The sequence below is a fragment of the Panthera pardus genome, unplaced genomic scaffold, assembly GCF_024362965.1.
Source record: "Panthera pardus isolate Hobbes unplaced genomic scaffold, ASM2436296v1 HiC_scaffold_22, whole genome shotgun sequence".
In the NCBI taxonomy this organism is placed as follows: Eukaryota; Metazoa; Chordata; class Mammalia; order Carnivora; family Felidae; genus Panthera; species Panthera pardus.
This window is the reverse complement of record NW_026526788.1, coordinates 2,366,544-2,390,439: the sequence shown is the minus strand read 5'-3', so window position 1 is coordinate 2,390,439 and position 23,896 is coordinate 2,366,544. Positions and strand designations below refer to the sequence as shown.

The window sequence follows — 23,896 nt, the reverse complement described above, 5'->3', positions numbered from 1 at the left end:
GAACGCAGACATTCGAGCCCCGGAGCCCCAAATCTAAATGCATTCTATGGAGTCTTGGTTTCTGACATCCTTCCGTTACGCTTCCTACGCCGTTGTAAGTTAAAGAGGAAGGAGGTAATCCCTGCCCCACTTTGTGGGTGTGGGATCCGAGACCCCGAGCGGTGAAGTGATATAACCAAAGTCCCCACGCTCCATCCTCCTGTTTCGCAGTCCTCCTTCTGTTCTCCGATATCCTCAGGCTGCGGGAAGTGAGGTCCTGACTCTAGAATCGTGACCACAGTGCTCAGGGCAAGAACTACTGTTCTGCAGGGCGGAGGGCACCTAAGGGCAGAAAGCTGGTGATCTTCAGAAAAGCGTCCCCAGCCGTGCCCTTGACAACAGCATCTGCCCCTGCCCTCTCTCCCCTGCGTCCTGGGGAGACAAGCCAGGCGTGTCACATCTTCCTCAGGGTGACCGCAGGATGTGCTGGGATACACGATGACAATAAACAGGATTGACACCATCCTGGGATGCCCGGGTTAGCAGGGCAGGCTCTTGTTGGGACATGTTTTTTATTTACATCATCTCTTGCTGCTAAGGACACAGATGACCAACATCCCACTGATGCTGATGTGCTCCTCTTGCCTGAAACCTGAAAGGACGCAGCTGGGTATGTGAGCCATCAGATCTGGGCTCTCGTGCCAGGTGTCCGAGGGATAGTTTCCCACTGGGGGGAAGGTCAAACCCAGGGACTAAGTGGTCTTTTCTCCAGGTCTGTCCTATGCAGTCTCAGTCCCTGGGTCTCCCTGAGCCTCTCACATCCTTGTCTCCTTTCCCACGCCAGCAAATGGGGTGAAGAAATGGCCTTTTTTTTTTTTTTTTTGTGGCTCATGAGTAGGGAGAAGTAGGCAAGGGGCCGTGGTGAGAAGGACAGGGACAGGGCTGGGAGGAGACACATACATTTCGCTGCTGCCGAATTTCCTCCATCCCTTCACTCCCCTGCCCTGCACAGCTGATAGTCTCCCCCCACCCCTCACCCCCTGCCATCCTCCTTTAGAAGCTCATCCACCCGTGGCTGAATCTGGTCCTCCCCCAGCACCCCAGTGCTCACCGTCAGATGTCTGCAGGACTACAGTTTTACTATAAGGCCCGACGCCGGAGGAGTTGAAAGCCTTGACCCTGGCATTGTAGGTACTGTTGAAGTGAAGACCATCGATGGTGCACAGGGTCTCCTTGCCCACATACACTTCCTAAAAGACGGCCAAGACTGCTCAGGAGGTGCCTCCGTTATTGGGAAAGTTTCTCTTAGCAACATGTTGACATTCAAAGTGCTAGCAGAGTTCTTGAACAAGGGACATTTGGAGGACTGGAGGCAGGGTCATAGACCGTGTCCAAGTTGGGCACAAACTCTACTCCTGGCCGGCCAGCCCCTCTGCCCGTGAGAATGTGAGGTGTGACGGGGTCTTAGGGAGGCGGGGAGGGATGGCCGGTGTGTAGCCAGCTAGGCAGCTGCCCGAGAATGTCCTACCTCTGCTGAGGCCAGCCGATCAGATAGGACCCTGGATCCCAGGGACACCCACTCCTCCAGGAGGGGTGGAGGTGCAGAAACCCCCACCTCCTTCTTGGTTGTCGGCGGGAATTTAAGCTAGCGAACATGAGCTAAAGCAGCTAAATAAACAAAATAAGCAATACTTTTAAAAGAAGGGTCATCACAGGGCGCCCGCGTGGCTCCGTCGGTTAAGCGTCCGACTTCGGCTCAGGTCATGATTTCACAGTTCGTGGGTTCGAGCCCCACGTTGGAGCCTGCGCTGACAGTGAGGCGCCTGCTTGGATTCTCTCTCCCTCTCTCTCTCTCTGCCCCTCCCCAACCTGTGCTTTCTCTCTCTCTCTCTCTCTCTCTCAATTTTAATTTATTTTTTTAAATAAATTAAAAAAAAAAAAAAAAGAAGAAGGGTCATCACCCATGATGGGAAAAAGTGGACAGAGGAAGGGCGTGACCAAGCACAGGTGGGTTCAGGTGGGTTTGGGCCAGGATCGCTTCTGGATCGAGAGGGGCGTTCCGCCCCCCTCCCCAACTTCTGCCACCACTGAGGTTGCCATCTTCCCCTCGTTGGCCCCCCTGCCCCCTGAACGGCTTTTCTCATGGCCTCCTGAGAGGTGAGACATTTCTGCAGGGGACCCCAAAGATCCGTTAGTAGGGATTGACTTTGTTCCCCACTCACTTCAAACTTACCTTTGTCCTATTAACTCCCTCAGATGCACAGCCCTGCACCCCGTCCTGTGTCACCATTTCTACTTTGTCTCAAACATCTTTCCTCTCTCGTTGTCTAGGGGGTTCACTCTTCATTTGTTATGGCAAGTCATTAATAATAACAGCTGGGTGCGAGGCATTGTGTAGGGCATTTTAATCCTCACACAACCCTTGGATGTTGTTATTGGTTTGTTGTTGTTGTTGTATTTCATACAGAAGGAGACTCGGAGAAGGTTGGAAACCTGCCCAAGATCCAGATGAACCCATTTGGAAGCCAGGGTTCAAATCCAGGCCTGCCTGCACTGAAAGCCGACACTCTTCCCACTCTAACAGGTGGTTCCTCATAAATTCTAGCCCTTGTATCCAGCTTTTGCTGGTGGCTATGTCTCGGAGGGAAGGGGCCATCAGTATGTGAGCCCTGTGGCTGCTTCTTTTAACATCCGGAAACAGTCTTCCCTTCCCGTTTCAGAAACAGGGGCTCTTTTCCTGGTTTCCAGTCCAGGAGTTCTTTCCAACCTTAGCTTCTCCGCACAGCCACAACGACTGAGGTTCTGAACCCAGTGAATGATCTGCCATTCCTCAACTCCTCTGTCCCCTAAATTGCCCATATATTCACACGGGACCCAATAATTCCCAAGGGAAGGCTGCTATTATTTCCCCAACGCTTACGTTCTTGTAGGATAGGTCTCAAACAGAAAATGAAATGGCCTATGCATAAATCCCTTTGAGAGAAACGAAAGGAATATTGATCTTCAGCAAGATTTGTTCAATGGGGCAGCCCCCCAGGAGAAGGGATGTCGGAACTGTCGTGGTTGCAATGCTTTGTTCCGGAACATCTTTATGCAGTCTCCTCGGGAATGGAAAAGGAGGAGCTCTAAGAAGACCCTGGTCAACAAAGCAACTTGACAGTGACCTGAACTTTGCTGTGTGAAAACTCAGGGAAGAGTTCTTTAGGGGGCCTGGCTTTGGGGAGGTCTCTACCGGATGGGGGAGTAGAACACCATTTTCTGGCTCACTAAGAGCCTCTCTTGTCCCCGTGACATTTCATCCCTGGAAACACGAGGGTAGAAGTTCATCTCAACCCAACGGCCATTTACCAAGTGGCTGTCCTCACCCACAGAGCACCTCGCCAGGTAGAACAGTCAGTGACCCAGGCGGGGCAAGGAGGGATAGAGCGTTGAGGGAGTGGCGGGGGCGGGGGGCGGGGCGGGGGGAGCCTGCGTGAGCGGGGATATCTGGGAAGGTGCTGAGGAATAGCCGGGACTGCACTGGTGGGGTGAAGCAGGAAGTAGATCAGGGCAGGGGATACCTTTTCCGAGCTCTTCCTCTGCCTCAGACCTGTGTCAGTCTCCGCAGAAAGGCCATCCTAAACTTTCTCTGTGGCTGTCACCTCTGCCTGCCCCAGCTGCCCAGACCTAGCCCCCGGCAGAGAAGCCCCATTTCCCAAGGTTCCAGATCCACCAGCCCTCTGTGTTTGGGCCAACGCCCTCTAGGGGCAGCAATGGAGCTGAGGGCAGTCCAGAGGCCTCCGCGTTAGGACCCCCCAGTCCAGCATCAGGGCCTCACCCGGAACTGGCCCCCGTCGCCGTCATCCAGCTCCAGGATGTAGCCGTCCACGGGGCTGTGGGTGAAGGGCGGCATCCTCCAGGCCAGTGTGACACTATTGTTGTGGGTGCAACACTTCTCCAGCTGCAGCAGGGGGCCCGGGCGGCACTGTGACAGGAACAGGAACGGCGGGTTCAGCTCACGGACCCCGACAGCATGCCAGACACCTGTGTGGACTCTCCTCCCCCATCGCAGGGCCCCCGGCCCCCAGGAGGAACGGTGGCGCCACCCTGCGGTCCCTCCCAGCCTCTCGCAGGCACACCTCAGCCCCGGGATCTCAGTCTCAAGGCTGGCAGAGGGAGGGTGGGGGCAGCGCGATCTCAGGTGACCGTGCACTTCCAGCCTGTCTTGGAATCTGGGGTGGGAGGTGGGAGAGGCATGGCCCGTGCCTCCAGGACTCTGCCTCTGGAGCCCCAAGGAGGAGCCCCACCTACCCACTGAGAATCCCTAGTTTTGAGTCTCAGACCCACAAGGAGCCCGTGAGGGTTGCCAACAGAGCTGGGTTCCAAGTGCCTCGGAGCCACTGCGGGGCCAGCGTGCAGCTGACACTAGGCTGGGAAGGTGCTGGTGGGGTGAATTCAAGGACGCATTTAAACCTTTGGCTGGAAGCACGTTAGAGGCCCAGGGAACCAGAGCCGGGAAGGAGAGGCAATCGGAGTATCCAGTGGTCAACCCTCGGAATCAGGGATTTGAATCAAATGTTATCATGGTAAGTTCTGTCACAGCAAATCCAGAGAAAGTTTTTATATTCTAGCCTTGTTCCGGCTCCGGAGATTTTAGAAATAAATACAGTCCACACTGACAGTTTTTAAAGGGAAAACTGCAACATCAGATTTGTAAAACTTCCAGATTTCCATTTGGCCCCCGTTATTAGGGGCGTCTCCCAGATTTCCCCCCATGGTTTAGCTGGGTGCAGCCCTGTCTTACTTACAGGCTTGGTCTCAGGGCTGGCTGAGCGTAGCTGACTCCCCCGGGGCCTCGGTTTACAAACAGGTAGGGGTCCCCCTCTATCCCTAGGCTCTCCCACGCCCTCTGTGAATCCCTCCCGGAGCAGCGTCCAGAGCGGCTCCCGGCCTCCACCTTTGGCACCTCAGCTTTCCCGAGCCCCCCTGTCTTCTGCCGCACCCCTGCACACTCTGCCAGGCTCCTCCTGCTCCTCAGCACCACGTCTCATTCACACCCAGGGCAGGCAGCATTTCCAACCCTGGCCCGAGGTGCAAACCGAGTATGGGAGGGAGCATGCAGATGTGCAAGACTCCTGTTTCATCTTTGGCGTAAAAATGGCCACACGTTTGGCGGGTAAGGATTTCTTGCACTCAACAGATTCTGCAGGTGTAGCACTCCATCCTTCGATATTTTGGTTTTAAAAAACCAAACAGCTTCCTTGCCTCTCCTGAATGTGGCCTCGATGCCTCTGGAGAGGCGGCCTTTGGATCAGGACTGGTTCGGGCCATCGCTTGCTACTTTGTAACCTGGTGCAAGCCACGCAACTTTATCTGACCCTTAGCCTGTGTCCCTCGTGGCTCTCTGAGCTCACCTCCCAGCCTCCTCCACCTTGTTCATTCTGCTCTCACCTCTGACCTTCTTGCTCTTCTTCTTGGAACCCAGAAAATGGATTCCTGCCTCAGGGCCTTTGCATTTGCCACTCCTCTGCCACCTGGAATGTTCTTTCCCGATACTGCATCTCTCTCCCCTCAAAACATCCCGCTTTCCCCAAAAGCCTCTTTTGGCCATGAGACGATGTATCTGTGTACTGTCTGTTTCCTTTTCTGGAATATCAGCTGAGTCTTGTGAGCGAGTGTGTTGGCTTGTTCAAAGCGGTGTCCTGCACCTAGAACAGTGCCTGGCACAGGGTGGACACTCACTAAGTGTCTGAATAAACAAAGAACCCTCTTTTACAAAGGAGAGAACTTGGACTCAGACTGGGATGCCACCCGTCCTAGGTCCTCCAGCTACCCAGGGTGACCCAGGCTGAACTGGGACTCGGGCCCCGGCCTGTGACTCGGGCAGCCTTCCCCTCCCGCTCTGCCTCACTCTGTGTGTCACCCGTCTTCTGGTGACACTAAGCTGCCCCCCTCAGAGTGGATGCCCCTTCCAAAAGAGGCACGGACAGAACTGGGCCAACCACGGCTCACCCCTACATTTCATCTGGATGAAGTCCAGCTGGTGGATGGCTTGCAGCAGTGGCTCGCTGTCCAAGGTCAGGTCAAACTCCGCAGACACTTTTGGCTCCAGGGCGCCTTTGACCCACTGCTCCTGAGACACCTGGACGCGCTTGATCAGAGCATCCGAGATCTTAAAGGGGAGCACAGAGTTTAGGGTTTCGATGTGCACAGGGAAAATCATGCAGCAAGTGATGGGTTAGGAGGAGGGGCTTGGTGTCTGTGGCTTGGGGACAGGAAGGGGCTGTGTCAGCCGTATGCTCTCAGGCCAGCCAGGGCAGGGAGTATATGATCCCTGCCGGCATGCCACCGTGCAAATAAAAGTGAACTGTATTGTTTAAATCGTATTTAAAAAAAATTTTTTTTAACGTTTATTTATTCTTGAGACAGAGAGAGACAGAGCATGAACGGGGGAGGGGCAGAGAGAGAGGGAGACAGAATCGGAAGCAGGCTCCAGGCTCTGAGCCATCAGCCCAGAGCCCGACGCGGGGCTCGAACTCACGGACCGCGAGATCGTGACCCGGGCTGAAGTCGGACGCTTAACCGACTGAGCCACCCAGGCGCCCCTAAATCGTATTTTAAAAGGGCAATAATTTAAATGTAAAGAAGAACCTGCTATCTAAAGGTATCAGGTGGGGCGCTCGGGTGGCTCAGTCGGTTGAGCGTCTGACCCTTGATTTCAGCTTAGGTCATGATCTCATGGTTGGTAGGATCGAGGCTGGTGTGACAGTGCAGAGCCTGCTTGGGATTCTCTCTCTCTTCCTGTCTCCCTACCCCTCCCCTGGCCTCTCTCTCTTTCTCTCTCTCTCAAAATAAATACACATTAAAAAATATGAAGATACCAGGCCAAACCGTTTTGTGAAGCAAATGCGCAAAAGCATTCTTCCTTATACTGCTTTTGTGAGATCCAGTACTTTGCAAAGTGAAACATACTAGCAGTTCCTCCCAGGGTCTGAAGAGAGCGCTTCCTGTATCCCCGGAATTTTGAAGCTTGCTCCCCACAGTGTGTCCTCCCCCTCCCCCCAAGTTGCTCCAAACTGTCCCTCCATTGCACTCCCAGCTCCGCTGTCTTCCGCTGGAAAGTCCTGCTCATTCAGACACTTACACGTGTCCCTGTCGAGCCATCCTGTGAACCCTTCGTGGGGACTAGTGAAGGGGGCCATCATTTCCCCATAGATGGAGGGCTGAGCCCCTGTCACTGCCCTGTCCTCTAGAGATGCTCGTGGCCCTGAGTCAGCCTGGCTGTTGGAGGGATGCCCTGGCAAGCCTGCATGGGCTCTGCAGGCAGCGGCCATCTGTCCAGGCCTGTGGCACTCTGCACATTGAGGTAATGGGCCGTGTGGATTCTGCTAACTCACTTCCTCCAAGCCTCCAGCTTGTTTGGCAAAGACTGTCCTTTCCCATTTGTGGAGAAAATGTTGAGTTGGGGTCTCTGAAAGTCAAAGCATAAATGCACGACACGTTGGCCCTAGGGATTAAGACATTTGACCTCCTTTTTTAACGAGGGCACAGAATCAGGGTCACAGCTAGTGAGAGGCAGACGAGAGACGAGAACCTGGGTCTTCTGGAATCTCTGAGCAAGGGAGAATCTACTCAATTCCAAGCCACTGGTAGGGACCGTCCTAAAACTCCGGATAGCTTGGGAAGCGGTGGTGGACTTGGAGGCAGGAAGCCAAGCCTGCCTGGGTCCTCCCAGTGCGCAGGCTCACCTGTAGGAAGCCAGAGGGGTCGTTCTCCTTGATCACCTCTAGGCAGTACTCCATCAGCCCGGTTGACTGACGCAGCTTCAGTGTGCAGTGATTGATCTGGTCCCAAACCATCTGTGATGCAAAGAACCCCTAGTAACCATCTCATCAGAGGAGGGGCAGCCAGGCTGCAGTGGAAGTTGGAGAATTAGCACAGAGAAAGCCCTAGACGCTGCAGCGCTGGTCTGCGCCACCTTGCACCCTCTCCTCTGGCTGTTCTGCTCCTGAGCTCCACGCGCCCTCTTCCTTGGGGAATAAACGGACCCACCGCCCAACAGAACAAACTCTCTGCCTGAACCCTGGGCACTAGAGAAAGTGCACGGTCTGAAACGGTCCACGTGATCAGTGACCACCTCCTGTCTTACTTTTCATCGTTGGTGGTCCTGGATAACTCCATGGGCTCGGCCTCTTCACTTGGAAACCATGGGCTATCCCCAACACGCATTCCTCCTTTCCTTGAAAGTAATATTTCCTGCTTCAGTTGGGAAATGTCTATGAAATCGGTTGAGCCGTCAAGGCAATGAAGCAGTCCTCTGTCAACGCAGAGCGTTCATGGCACCTGCCCGGAGCAGGAGCCCAACGTCCCGTGAGGGGACACCCTCCCTTCCCGTGGTGGATATTTAACAACGCAATAAATATTTAATAATGCCATAACAATATTGCATTATTATTGCTGATTATTGAATGTGTGCGATGTTAGAGAGGGCCTGAAGAAGGTGACAGAGCTGGCGACCCGAACAGAGGGCGGCCTCACTACGGTCACTGGTCACTACTGCTCTGCAAGCTGAGAACAGGCAGAGTCCCTTAGATGGAAAACAGGACTTCAGAGAAGATAGGAGAAGGGTACCCCTGACCTGAGAACAGCAGGATTCAGTGCACCTGACTGTGGCTTTGCAGGGACAGTGTGGGTGATGGCTGGCTTTGGGGAAAGTCACGTGAGTGTGAGCACGTCCAGGGCAGCTGGCTTATCCCTTCCTTGCCTCATTCATTCATTCATTCACTCACTCACTCATTCATTCATTCATTCTCTCACCCACCTAATATTGACCCAGTACCTACTGTGTGCTCCAGTCCACTCGCGGTGTGGAGGCCACGATGGGAAACGAGGGTGTCGTCACCCGGGGACGTACCTTCAGCTTGTGCTCTCTCTCTTTGGTGACCTTGGTGAGCAGCTTGGCTTTCTGCCGAGTTAAAGCATCGACCAGCGCATCACACTGAGCAACCAGGCAGGCTTCGTAGTCCAGTCCGTTTTCCTGGGGGGAGCAGAGAGCTTTAGACAGAAGACATGCTGAAACCCGGCCAGTGCTAGCCGCGAAGACGTATTTCAGAGAAGCTTTCCCCAGAGTCATCTGTAACATTACTACATTGGAAACAACGTAAATACGAATCAGGAGAGGGTACCATGAATCCTGGCACACCAGTATGGTGAAATATCCGGTAGTCGTTCAAACCTCGTCCGTTGAGAGTTTTTAACGTCTTGGAAAATGCTCATGAGGGACTGGGAAGAAAACAAAAGGGGGGCTACAAGTTGCACACAGCATAATTCTGTCCTGTGTGTGCGTGCACACGTGTGTCTACATTGCAGAAGAACGTGTCAGAATGGCGAGGTGGTCACCCAAGGTGGGGAGATATCGGTGAACCTTTCCGTGGCTCTCTCACTCTCTACTTTCCAAAATTTCTATAATACATGCTTTTGCTTTTTATAATCGGAAAGCAGGAAAACAACGGAAGACTGCAGGATCTCAGTCAGTCTCACAAAAGAATCCTTCTAGGTCTCAGAGATCAGCAGGGATCCGGACCTCGTGCTACGGCCTCTGGTGAAGCTCTCACACCCAGGAACTCAGAATGTGACCGTGTTTGGGGACAAGGCCTCTGGAGAGGTGATGACATTACAATGGAGTCATTCGTGGGGGGGCTGCTCCAAGATTAAGAAGTCGGTGCCTTTGGTCCGGTCTGTACGAATGGGCCCTCCACGCATGCACGTTCGTATAGAGCACACGCGTGTGTGTCCTCTCCCCTGCGGACAGCTCCTGAAGCCAGAGACTTCTTGATCTGTGTTGGGCTCAGTACGTGGCACAGTCAACACATTTATGCGGTAAACGATGTATCGATTCCCTGGGTACAGAAGCGCCGTGCACAGATATTACATAGGCCTCCGTGGCCGCACGGAGTGCTGGCCCCTTTCCAGCTCTCGTTCTACGATTCTCCGTAACTGGGTGCATGGGGGATCCCTTTCCAGTATCAGGTGCCACACGACTGTCGGCGGCTTGAGCGGGTGATGTCTGCAACGTCCGAGGCCGTGCAGCAGGACAGTTAAGCCTCCTGTGTTCGTCCCCCACAAGACGCTCGCCACAGGACCCTCCCTTGCTACACGCCTGCCCTCCCCGTGCTGCAGCTCTGCTCACCTGGACCTGCTGCAGGATGTTCTTCAGCTGAACCAGAAACTCCTTTGCTTCTTTTGCCTTATCGGAAACTCCATTTAAGGCCTGTGACAGTTGGGCCTAAAAAGATACCGAGCGGTGAAAAGACAAATCCGGCGTGAACGGCCCAGAGTTTGCGCCGCACCCGAAAGGCTTGTGGGTCTGTGAGGGGCTAGAACGGATCCCGCGTGCCGGAGCCGTATGGACTGGGAGCCCTAAGGCATCCTCTGGAAGTGGGACGCAGCCTCCTGTGGCGGGCCCCTTAGCCCTCCAGAGTCCTCCCCTTGCAGAGGGCAGTGTGGACAGAGGGGGCTCGGAGGGGACACCAGTTGCTGGCACCCAGAGGTGGAACCGCCAGCCCGGATGGAATCTATGGCCTTTTTAACAAAATGCATACACGTGCAATCGAATTGGTCTTCGAACCTAGCTGCTGGAGACTGATGACCTTGATTGTGGCCATATTGACCATGAGTCACATTTTGCTAATTAAAAAACCGAAGACGGGGCCAGAAAGGCCGGGGTCATATCCGGCCCGCCCTTCCCCTCTAGCTTCAGGTCTTTGTTCCAATGTCACCTGGTCAGCGAGGCCTTTCCTGATGACCCTATGAAATAGCCCTCTCCCCTCGCCCTGCTCTGTTCTTCTTTATAACATTCATCACCACCTGACACAGGTTTGTTTACTGACGGTCTTCCCTCGCCCGCACGTAAGCTCCCTAGAGCAGGGACCTTGCCTGGTTTGTTCACCTCTAGCACTGGGCATATGGTAGCACTACATGAATATTTGTGGAATGGGTGAATCCGTGAATGAGATTCTTTTTTTTTTTTTTTTAAGTTTATTTCTTTTGAGAGAGAGAGAGCGAGCATGCATGCAAGCAGGGGAGGGGCAGAGAGAGAGGGAGAGAGGGAATCCCCAGCAGGCTCCACACTGTCAGCACAGAGCCCAATGCAGGGCTCGATCCCATGACCCATGAGATCATGACCTGCGCCCAGAGTTGGACATTTAACCGAGCCACCCATGTGCCCCAGTGAAGGTGATTCTTTAGGCCGTACCAATGATTCTCAAAGTGTGGTTCCTAGACCGGCAGCATCGGAGTCACCTGTCATCTGGGACTTTGAAACGTGACTTCTCTGGCCCCACCCTCGGCCCTACTGATCAGAAACTGGGAGTGAAGGCCCAGGAGCCTGGCTTTTATGAAGCCCTCTCAGGGGATCTGATGTAGTTTGAGATCCACTGAACTGTACCAACACAGCCTGGTTGAACATCTCTGGGGAACATGGTAAACGAAGCCCTGGAGTGGAAAAGACCACTCAGGGAAAAATGAGGAGAGAGAAGGAGGGAGCCTCAGACCCAGGAAGCATCCACACTCAAGATGAGGTCAGGGTGAGGTCTGGGCTCTGTCCTGCTCCTTTCTCCACTGGCCTCCCCATCCCTACCCCCACCCCAGGTGGTTTAGGCTCCGCCCCCCACAGCTCACACAGGGGGTACCACTTTCTATTATAAGTATCTATGCACGAAGACTAGCCAATGGAACTTACGGGAATGACAGAAGGATTCCGTGTCTGCTCTGATTTGGCAGCCACCAGCCACGTGTGGCTGCTGAGCACTGAAAAGTAGCCAATGTAACCGAGGAGGTGCATTTAAAAATTTTTTTTTTTTCAACGTTTTTTATTTATTTTTGGGACAGAGAGAGACAGAGCATGAACGGGGGAGGGGCAGAGAGAGAGGGAGACACAGAATCAGAAACAGGCTCCAGGCTCCGAGCCATCAGCCCAGAGCCTGACGCGGGGCTCGAACTCACAGACCGCGAGATCGTGACCTGGCTGAAGTCGGACGCTTAACCGACTGCGCCACCCAGGCGCCCCGAGGAGGTGCATTTTAAATTGTATTTAGTTAATGCTTCACATGTGGCCAGTGGCTGCTGGTGTGGACAGGCTTGGAAGGTTACAGGTCCCAGGATAACTCAGCCCATCCCCAGAAAGCTGCACCCACAAAGAGACTGAGATGTCAGGATCGTTCATGGGCCCCAAGAGGATCTTCAACAATCGGGATTTTACTTATTTATTTTTTCAATATATATTTATTTTTTTTAATTTAATTTTTTAAAATTTACATCCAAATTAGTTAGCATAGAGGGCAGCAATGATTTCAGGAGTAGATTCCTTAATGCTCCTTACCCATTTAGCCCATCCCCCCCCCACAACCCCTCCAGTAACCCTCTGTTCGTTATCCATATTTATGAGTCTCTTCTGTTTTGTCCCCCTCCCTGTTTTTATATTATTTTTGTGTCCCTTCCCTTGTGTTCATCTGTTCTGTGTCTTAAAGTCCTCACATGAGTGAAGTCGTATGATTTTTGTCTTTCTCTGACTGCCTAATTTCCCTTAGCATTATACCCTCCAGTTCCATCCATGTAGTTGCAAATGGCAAGATTTCATTCTTTTTGATTGCCGAGTAATACTCCATTGTATATATATACCACATCTTCTTTATCTATTCATCTGTCGATGGACATTTGGGCTCTTCCCATACTTTGGCTATTGTTGATAGTGCTGCTAGAAACATGGGGGTGCATGTGTCCCTTCGAAACAGCACACCTGTATCCTGTGGATAAATGCCTAGTAGTGCAATTGCTGGGTCGTAGGGTAGTTCTATTTTTAGTTTTTTGAGGAACCTCCACACTATTTTCCAGAGTGGCTGCACCAGCTTGCATTCCCATACAATAGGGATTTTAAATGCAATTTTATCAGTGTCCAGAAAATTGTGACACCTTCCTCCCTATTACACTCTCCCAAAGCATGGGGCCCACAGTGGCTGCAACAGTTCCTTCCCCAAGTGGCGGGGAGGCATCTCCCATGAACCTATATAGTCCTTGATGCTGGGGACTTTGTCTTTTGTCTTTGCATTTCTAGCCAGTGATGCCGGCACAAAGCAGGGGCTCAGAAAAGCCTCACTGGCTGGATAAAAAAACAAAACAAAACAGATTGATTGCTTCACTGGAGGTACATGCTAACATGGGACAGATTCCAGGAGACCTATCACTGCTGCGGGCACCCTTTGCCAGCAAGAAGTTCTGAGAGGCGGCATTAGTGAGGGTCCTTCACCCTCCTCCTGGTACTTGGCGCCAACATGGCTCTGTCCCCACTCCATCCGGCCAGCACCGGCCTCCTAGCAGCCCAGCCCACCGCAGGGCCTGTCCACCTGCTTCCTGCTTGGCAAGGAGACCAAGGAGCGTGGCAAGGAGCCCAAGAACAGAGTGATTTTGAAGGACACAAGTGACCTTAGGCAAATACCCAGCTCCAAGGGGAATAATCTCACAGCTTGGTAGACACTGCTTCCAGACCCACCAGCCTTGCTGCCTGATCTTTCCAGCTCCTTCTTCTCAACGCACCCCCAGAGAGGCTGTCCAAGCACAGACCATCCCAGGGCCCAGCAGCGTGCTCATCCACGTGGGGGCTCCTATACCCTGGTCTGCTGTTTCCCCACGGAAGAGCCCCTGATGGCAGTGTGAATGCCGGGGGGCATTAATGGAAGTCCCACAAGCACAAACTTGTACTTTTCTTGACCCCCATTGCTCTGTGCATGAAATGGCCACAAGTCACCTCTACTTGCCGGGGGGACAGCATTGTAGAAGCTGGACCTGGGCATTCTAGTGGAAAAGGAGCAAAGGTTCTGGGGGCAAATGTGGAAATCACTTCTCAAGGGACAAATGGTTTATATGTTGGCTATGTATTAGGGGTTTACAGCATATTGTGTTTTGCTTCAGTTTTTCTTTTTTTTTTTAATTTTTTAAATGTTTGATTCTATTTTTGAGACAGAGAGAGGCAGAACATGAGCAGGGGAGGGGCAGAGAGAGAGGGAGACACAGAATCCAAAGCAGGCTCTAGGCTCTCAGCAGTCAGCACAGAGCCTGACGCGGGGCTCGAACCCATCAACTGTGAGATCATGACCTGAGCCGAAGCCGGACGCCCAACCGACTGAGCCATCCAGGCGCCCCGCTTCAGTTTTCCTTAAGACATGTGCTTTTTCTTTTCTACAGGGACTATTTGGAGTGCTAGCAGAGGACATGGACAATTGTCCTTTTCTTTTATTTATTTATTTTATAAAGAACATTTTTTAAAGTTTTACTTATTTATTTTGAGAGAGACAGAGACAGTGTGAGCAGGGGAGGGGCAGAGAGAGAGGGAGAGAGAGAATCCCAAGCAGGCTCCACACTGTCACTGTCACTGTCAGCCCGACTTGGGGGCTCGAACTCACATAACCATGAGATCATGATCTGAGCCAAAACAGAGAGTCGGATGCTTAACTGACTGAGCCATTTAGGTGCCCCGAGAATTGTCTCTTTCTGGTCTGAGAAATAAGGATGGATCGTGTTGTCTCTTTGGATGATGACTATACCAAACTCTTGGAAAGAAAGGAAATCTCCAGGCAGAAGGTAAAATTTTTTTCATGACTGAATGGATTTTTAAAAAATCTTTGATTCCAGGGTGGTTAACATACAGTGTTATATTAGTTTCAGGTGTACAATACAGTGATTCATGACTGAATGGATTTTAACCCGAATCAAAAAAGTTGGATTTTATGTCTCCCTATTCTTTTTTTTTAATGTTTATTTATTTTTGAGACAGAGAGAGAGGATGAGAGACAGCACGCGGGGGAGGGGCAGAGAGAGGGAGACAGAGGGTCCAAAGCAGGCTTGGCACCAAGAGCAGAGAGCCCAATGCGGGGCTGGAACTCACCAACCATGAGATCATGACCTGAGCCGAAGTCAGACGCTTGACCAACTGAGCCACCCAAGCACCCATTATGTCTCCCTATTCTTTTAAGGTTGGAATTACATTCCTGTAAAGTCTCTGAATGGAGACAGGCAGCTTGAAAATATAAGTATTTCCCAGCTGGGTCAAACCAGCTGCCTGCCTGGCCCAGCAAACTGTCTTCACCAAGAGCAGCTTCTAGGTACACAGGGCAGTCCTCTGCCTTCGTCTTCCATATTCTGGATGGCGGTGCAGAGCATTATAACGCATGGGGCACGAGAACTCTGGGCTAGTGTGGTTCAAATCCTGGCTCTGTCACCGGCTGTGTATCATTTTTATTTCTTCCTTCCATACGCCATCTCTTTGTTCTGTAGTGTCCTCTACAAGACGGGGATGATAGTAATAACCCCTCCCTCCAAAGACGTCTTACCATTATGCAAAGACCATGTGAGGATACAGTGATGGGGTGGCTGGCCATTGGTAAGGCAGGAAGAGAGGTCTTAACAGGCAGTGACTCAGTCAGCACCTTGATCTTGGACTTGCAGTCTCCAGGACAGTAAAAAATGAATCTGTTGTTGATTACCTCGGTCTGTGGTATTTTGTTAGAGGGGCTGAAAGAGACCAGGGCGTGAATTTATCTAAGTTACCCGACTGGAATCTATTATATTTTCATTGCAAATGGCCTCAGAGATCATTCTCATCCATTTGTCATGGGCTCTGTGCAGAAGGTCCTAAGCTGCCTCCGTTTAAACTCGGTCCTTGTTCTCGAACATCCTTGGCTAGACACCAGGGGTCTAGACATGGCTCAGTCCAACCTCTCATTTCATACACGAAAAAACTGAGCCCCTAGTAAAAGGTGACTGTCAAGGAGTGCACAAATGCATTAGTGTATTACCTTGATGGTAGATTGCACAAATTATACGGGTGGTATGCCTTACACACAGTAAACACTCATGAAATGTTTCTTTCGTGAAGTTGCCCAAGGTCATACAGCTTGCTAAAAGCCATTCCTGTTTGAATGTAAAAGGTCTAGAACCCCTAGGCGCCCCTCTCAAGGAAAATATTGTCCATAGGCTTGAAGGGGGTGGAGGAATGAGACCCATGTTATTACAGTGTCTATTTGTGTTCATTTAACACCAGCTACTCATGTTTGGAGAACATTTCTCCCATGAGCTGCTGAATCCTTCCTTTTAGCACTAGAGGCCCCACTGCCAAATGAGAAAAGGCAAGGCTCCCAGTAGAACTGTTAGCCCCCATCAACTGGGGAGTGAGGTAGGGCTTTGAGTTCAACGCTGCCCATATGCCCTGATGGGGGAAATGTGTGGTTACATGATGAAGATCACCACTTAAAGGTCATGCCAGGAAACTGAATCCTGCATATCCAAATTACCTTGTGACTGTTGTCTCTCAAACAGCTCTGACCATGTCATTTCCCCTCTCACCAGTGGCCTCCACTCCCCACTGAATCACGGTCCAGTCCTTACCTCAATGTCCAAGGCTCTGGACATTGTCACCCTCTCTGGCGTTACCTCCCAGGGCTCCCCACGTGGTTTCCACCCTTCAGTCAGACTGGACTCAGCAACCCCTGGGCTCCCCTCCTCCTTGCTTGGGCTCCTGAAGTTCCCTCTGCCTCATAAGCTCTCTCACTTCTGCTTTGCCTTCTGTTGCCTGTTAACATCCCATCCATATTTCCATCCATCCATCCCTCCTTCCATCCATCCATCCGTCCATCCATCCATAAAGATCCTTCCCAAATGCTACCTCCTCCTGAAGTTTTGTGACCTTCAGCAAATGGAGTGTTCCCTTTGAATTCCTCAAACAGGGCTGGCTTCTAGGACATATCTCACTGTCTTTGAGACAGGTGGCCCAGGAGAAGTGCATTAACTTTCCTGTCCTGTTGGCCAGTCCCAGCCCCTGGTGCCTGGCAAGCTTGCCCTGTGCATGTTGTGTGGGCAGCACAATGCCTTACACCTAGAATGTGCTGCATAAATATCTGTGTCAGTGAATTGATTTTGTTCTGGATTTTGTCTGACTAGCTCCCTTGAGCTATTCAAGACTCAATTCTCCCACCTGCTGGGCATAATTAAAATGGCCATGTGGCCACTCTGAACCCACCATTTCCAGGGCACAGAGCCCCATATGGTACTGGGCATTGGCAATCTGACCCTACCCTAGTGATTGAGATGATTTTCATGACTTCTGGGTGTTAACTCTTTCTAGTTAATTGCCACCACAGATCCACCCAAATGTAGCAGTACTAGGTGGGACTTCTGATGTCCTTCCACTCCTGGCTCCTGCTTGAAGACCTGAGCAAACTGCCAACAGCTGGAAAAGCCCTGTCTCATAGCAGCACCCTCCTTTCTAGCTGGCAGACAACAGCTTTGTTTTCCAGTCTTCTCCAACCTGCTAGCCACACGCTTCAAGAGCCCAGTAACTAAATGAATAAAACTGTCCTAGTTGTCAGCCTAAAGTGAGGCTCGGAAAGCCAGTGGTGGGATTTGATTGCCATTACTATTGAAGCAGATGCAGTGACAGAGCTGGAGACTGGAAAGCCTAGCACTCCAGTCCTTGGAGACAGCTCACAGGGACAGGTGGGTACATGGAGTTCCCAGGAGGGAGGAGTGGATAGACCCACGCAGGGTGCTGAGATGGGAATGAGAATACCCTCCCCACAATGAGGCAGTGGCAGCCAGGCCTCCCAGAATCCTCTAACCCATAAGACCCTTCCTTCCCAGTCGGCTCCCAGGACTCAGCCCCCACCCCCAAGGGGCCAAGTCATAGAGACTTTGATCCACAGGGTGTGAAGGACTGATGCTAAGGGGGAACATGGACAGGGCCCTTAGGTAGAAGTCTGCTTTGAGACAGATCAGACCAGTATTTGCTCTGAGGGGAGCAATGCTGAATGGCAGACTTCTTCTGGGTTTACTGTGGGTCACAGGCTAAGGGGACCCCCCCAGTAGCACAAAATATCTTTGCCGGAAGAACTAAGCAACCAGGGGTTACCCAGACAGCTTCTTTCCAGTGGATGTGGGCCAGGTTTGTGGGGAGTCCCCTGAAGCAAAACAGTTTAGAGGATCACAGCTCTGTCCCCACTGGCTCCCTGTGTTTCTGGCCACTAAGCCAGTAAGGAAGAGACATGGTGTTTGAATGGGGCTCTAGATGCTAATCCAATGCTCTGCTCTATGAGCCTGCCAACCCCAGAACCTCTAGATGGAGACTACTGCCATGGCCCTGTCAACACTGAAGAATTGTTATCTACGAAGACCCCACCCTCCCTTACTGCCCCCACACAGCGTTGATGCAAAATAAGAGAATGTTCTGAGAGGATCTGCCTTGTCTTGACTTCTCAGACTCATTCAGTTCCCCTGGTTGTGAGTTCTTAGGCTGTTATTAGTTGCCTGTTGCTGCTATGACACGTTACAATAAACTTAGTGACCCACGCCAACACTGGTTTTATTCTCTTACAGTTCTGGAGGCCAGAAGTCCAAAGTGAGACTTATGGGGCTAAAATCAAGGTAAAATCATGGCTCATTCCTTCTGGAGGTTAAAGGAGAATCTGTTTCCCTGTCTCTACCACTGTCTAGAGGCACTACCCCCATCTGGCTCTTCCTTCATCATCCAGCCTCTTGCTGTTGTCCTCATGTCTTCAACTACCAACTCTGGCCTCCTGCCTCCTCTTACAGGGACGCTTACGATGACATTGGACCCAGTTGAGTAATCCAGGACCATCTTCTTATCTCAAACTCCTTACAAAGTACTTTTTGCCATATCAGGTAACATATTCACAGGTCTGAGGATTGGGAAGGGGATGTTCTTGGGGCCATTACTCAGCCTGCTACACCTGGCAGCTGAATTTATCTTTTCCATGAACACTTTTTTTTTAATGTTTATTTTTGAGAGAGAGAGAGAGAGAGAGAGAGAGAGAGAGAGAGAGAGAGAGAGTGGGGGTGGGGCAGAAAGAGAGGGAGACACAGAATCTGAACCAGGCTCCAGTCCCGGAGTTGTGAACACAGAGCCCGACGTGGGGCTTCTGACAGACTGGCTATAGATGGGAGGTTCCCATGTTCTCCTCCTCAGGGTTTGATTAATTTGCTAGAGCAGCTCACAGAACTCAGAGAAACACTTTACTTACTAGATTATTAGTTTATTAAAATGGGATATAACTCAAGATCAGTCAGATTGAAGAGATGCTTAGGGTAAGGCCTGGGGAAAGAGTGCAGAGTGACCATGTCCTCTCTGAGCCATCACTCTCCCCAAATGTCCATGAATTCACCAGCCAGGAAGCTCTCTGAACCCTATCCTTTTGGATTTTGATGGAGGCTTCATTACAGAGGCATGATGGATTAAGTCATTGGACACTGGCAATTGATTCAACCTCTAGCCCCTCTCCCCTCCCTGGAAGTTGGGTTGGGGGTGGAGGAGAGGGTGCCAGAGTGGGGAGGGGCTGAACAGCTTAACCCTCTGGTCCCATGGCCAACTGTAGGTTACCTAGGGGCTTCCCAAAAGTCACCTCATTAATGTAAAAGAAACCTTTATTGCTCTCATCACTTAGGAAATTTCTAGGGTTTTAGGAGCTCTGTGCCAGGAACTGGGATGAAGACCACATATATATTTTATTTTTAAATCACAATATCACACTATCATCGCACTAGGAGGGTGTGAGAGGCAGACTAGAGAGGTGGGGGAGAAGCACATGGGCAGCTAAACTCTAGAAGAACAAACAGAAAAGAGGACTTGCTTTTCATCTGTAAAGGGCATTCCCAATGGCTCTCTCTGCTGTCACTAAAACTAGATGTCCTGTCCCTCAGCCTAATCAAGTGCCCACATCCAGCAAGTCTCCACAGGGAAGTACCACCAGGAGCCCTCTGCACACAGCCCGGCTCAGAGACAGTTTGCTGTCCCTCCTCCTCCTGTGCTTCTGGGGCACTTGGCTTCCTCTGGACCTGCCTTTCCTACACCTCCTCTGCAGCGTGACACCCCCTCGGGAGACACTAGAGAAGGGATACATTGGAAAAGGAGCTGGATATTCACAGAGCATCTGGCACGCTCACACAGAGGAGGAGGTGGTGAAATGGGGTTGCATGGGCCCCAGGGTATTTCTCCCACCTTTTCATCCTCTGCTAGTAGTAATGTGTTGGTTTTTAAAATTTGTGGCTGGAGACGCATGAGCAGTGTTAAGACATACCCACCCCCGCCCAAGCAGGTGGCCTCCTCAGTCTCCCAGGGTAGAATCCTACTCCCCACTTGGGGAGTCCAAGCCCACTGACGTCTTTTCCTTGCATCTTCTGAAATGTTCTCTTCTGCTGTGTAAGAGCCGGAGGACCCAGCAACTGGGACCCCAACGACTAACACAGTGGTGACCTTCCAGCTTCGACATTCCCCTGGGAGGCCTCTGAGCTTTCCGTTCGTAGATTTATCTTCTGTTCGAGATTCATGTGCCTGGTAAGACGCATGACCTTGCTGATCAGGCAGACGTAGATGCCATGGGACTATGTTAGTAAGACGGGCAGGCCTCTGACAGGGGATAGAAGCAATCCAGATGGCCAGAGCAATACCTTTCCATTATCCCAGCTTCCATCTGGAAGGCAGCAGGGAGAGGCTGACTGCCATTTTCCCGCAGTCAAGATACTTCTCAATTCAAGCCCTCACCCTTGATCAGCTTCAAGGGGATGTGTTATGGGTTTAATTGTGTCTTCCCAAAGAGATATGTTGGAGTCCTAACCCTAGTACCTCAGAATGTGAGCTTATCTGGAGATAGGGTCTTTACAGAGGTGTTCAAGATCAAATGCCGTCGTTAGGGTGGGCCCTAACCCAATACGACTGGGGTCCTTATATACAGGCACAGAGATAGACACTCGTGGAGGGAAGACACCATGTGAAGACTTGGGTTATGCAGCCACAGGCCAAGGAACTACCAGAAGCTGGGAGAGAGGCCTGGAACCAATCTTCCCCTAGAGCCTTTGAACCAAGTGGCCTTGTGTTGCCTTCATTTCAGACTTCTGGCCTCCAGAATTGCGAGAGAATAAATTTATGGCATTCCAAGTCACTCAGTTTGTGGTACTTTGGTGTTTTTTTTTTTGTTGTTGTTGTTATTTACTTAAAAAAATTTTTTTTTACATTTATTTATTTTTGAGAGATGGAGAAAGACAGAGTGTGAGCAGGGGAGGGGCAGAGAGAGAGGGAGACACAGAAGCCGAAGCAGGCTCCAGGTTCTGAGCTGTCAGCACAGAGCCCGACGCGGGGCTCGAACCCACAAACTGTGAGATCATGACATGAGCTGAAGTCAGACGCTTAACCGACTAAGCCACCCAGGTGCCCTGTTTATTTACTTTTTGAGAGAGAGAGAGAGAGAGAGTGAGAGAGAGTGAGAGAGAGTGAGAGAGAGTGAGAGAGAGCTCAAGCAGGGGAGGGGCAGAGGGAGAGAGGGAGACAGAGGATCTGAAGCAGGCTCTGTGCTGACAGGGGAGAGCCCCATGTGGGGCTCAAACTCACACACCATGAGATCATGACCTGAGCCAAAGTCGGATACTCAACTGACTGAGCCACCCAGGTGCCCCAGTTTGTGCTACTCTGTTATGGCAGCCTTGGCAAAATGCAAAAGGGTCTAAGCAGGACATTCACAGAAGTCCTGCTTAAACCATAAAGCCAGGGGTTGATCCTGATCTGTTCTGTCCTACCTTGAAATGGATTCCTCCTTCTATAAAAAATCCTGTCTCTGCCACAATATCTCTCCCTCTGACCCTTGGGGTTCAAGGTTTTCTCTTCTGCAGCTCATGCAGAACAAAGTCAGAACTTCTCCACCAGGCCGTCAAGACTTTCATCCATTCATTGGTTTACTCAGTCAACAACCATCTGTTGGCCTCCCATAGATGAGGAAGACATGTTATATGGCTGGAAGGATTAGCACCTTCTCCCTCCCTGGGCTAGCTTGAAACCCAGGCACCTACGTTCCAGAAGATCCACAACCCTGGTGTCTCCCCCACAGCTGTGAGCCCTTATCCCAGCTGTCACTTCCACTAATAATGGACTCTGCTTGCCCAAGTCTCACTCACAGTTCTCCTCTTCCATGAAGCCTTCCAAGAGTCCATGAGTTTGTGGGACCCCTTCTCCACTGTTCTACCTTGGCCTTTTGCTTTCCCCAGTGATAGTCCTTATCACTGTGTGTCTTGAGATCTAGTTCCTTGCCTACCTGCCGGTGTCACTCACTGGCTTGGGACTTTCAGAGTGAGAAGTTCTGTGCCTGCACAGAACAGGCACTCAGTAGTGTCTGTGAATTGCTCGCTAGTGAATAGTGAATTGACTGAATCTTGTGCCAGGGACTCTAGGGGCAACAGAAAAGCAGGGATAAGTCTTAGTTCCCTTGGGTGAGGTCCAGGGGAGCAGCTGTGGACTGTACTTTGTCCTATTTCTAGGGACTCTGATGCCCCGTTCCTGAGGTAGCCTCACCTCCTGGCCTGCCCCGCCTGGCTCATCCCAGCTTCATGGCCCTTTCCAGCGGTCCTACCCTGGTGGGGGTGCCTGAGCTCCACTCCTTTGGGCAATTTTAGATTCTTCCCTATTTAAGATGAGAAACATAGAGCCAGACACTTTTCTGACTCCCTTCCTTTGCTTTCCTTAGATCCCTCCAAAACAGATGGGTGGAATGGAGGGAGGTCTGGGGGGAGGGGAGGCTCCTTTCTTACAGAGAGGTTTCAGATAAAGGCTATGCCAATCCAGACAACGGTGGAGTGTGGCCAGGAATGGATGCCGTGTAGCTACATGTTGGCTGGCTTGACTCAGAATTTCCTGCAGATGGATATTTTCCCTAAGTCAGCCATTCAGGCTTTGGTAGATGGGAGACGGTGACTGAAGTGCTTCCAAGATCCCAGTTCAGCTTCACACTAACTCAGGGCCTGAGAGCACAATAAGCTGACCCTCTACCACCTGCCAGCCACGAGTTCAGATGCCCTGCCCCGCGTTCACCCAGTGACTCCTAGAAATGGACTTTGGAGTCCGGGTCTGAATGCAGACCCTAATTTTATGTGACCAAGTTTCTTCCCCTCTCTGAGCTTTTGTGTCCTTAACTGTGAAATGGGGTAATGATACATGCCCCCATAGGGCTGTGGCAGGGTATTAGTGAGAGCGTTCACGGAAAGCCCTGGGTTCAGGGACATTCCACTGGTGGTTCTGAGCATAATGAAACCCCAGAGAGGGCTTCTCCAGGCAATTGCAGGGCCATACTTTTCTTTTCTTTTCTTTTTAAACTTTATTTATTTATTTTGAGTGGGAGGGGGCAGGGAGAGAGAGGGAGAGAGAGAGAACCCCAAGCAGGCTTCACACTGTCAGGGCAGAGCTGGATGCGAGGCTCGAGCCCACGAACTGTGAGATCATGACCTGAGTGGAGATCAAGTCAGATGCTTAACCAACTGAGCCACCGAGGCACCCAGGACCATAGTTTCCCTGCTGTTGGCCATCCAGTTCTTCATAATAGTACTTTATGCTGCTTTGAGAAACTGCCTTTTCCCCCATGGGGGACAGTCTGGTGGGACTGGAATCAGCCCTGATATCATCGCCTTCACCCCTACAAGGGGCAAACGCATGCCCTGATCTAGGCCCTTAGTATACCAGCTCCTTAGAATTCAAAACTCAGCAAAGGGACAAACAGACCTGGAAAAATAAGCTTTTTTTCCATTGCTCCCTGACCAGATTCCTGCAATTAGACCATTCCTGTCGGGCTTGCTTCTCAGCATTTGGAAAAGCCTTTGGAACTGGAATGCTGGGTTCGAATCCCGGGTCGCATACTCCTGTGTCCTTGGGTGAATCATTTCATCTCTCCCTGCCCCCATTTTTCTCAACCACAGAAAGGGGATAATGGCGGTAGGTACCTTCTAGCGTGATGAAGTGTGTTCAGACGTGCGAGGAGCTGAGAACAGAGCGCGTCTCCCATGCAATGCTGTGCATGTGCTCACCACTGCTATGCCTTCAATCCCGGCCCTCAAAGCTCCC

At 51.4% G+C, this 23,896-nt stretch overlaps 1 protein-coding gene across 1 annotated transcript in view; it reads right to left on the bottom strand.

Moving 5' to 3' along the window:
- The window catches only part of TRIM67 (tripartite motif containing 67), a 54,500-nt gene that overhangs the window by 7,365 nt on the left and 23,239 nt on the right, over window positions 1-23,896 (bottom strand). Inside the window, 7 exon segments of the mRNA XM_019419025.2 lie at window positions 1,091-1,229; window positions 3,797-3,937; window positions 3,939-3,943; window positions 5,977-6,130; window positions 7,707-7,817; window positions 8,873-8,995; window positions 10,148-10,243. Of these exon segments, the coding sequence (XP_019274570.1) occupies window positions 1,091-1,229; window positions 3,797-3,937; window positions 3,939-3,943; window positions 5,977-6,130; window positions 7,707-7,817; window positions 8,873-8,995; window positions 10,148-10,243 (769 nt within the window).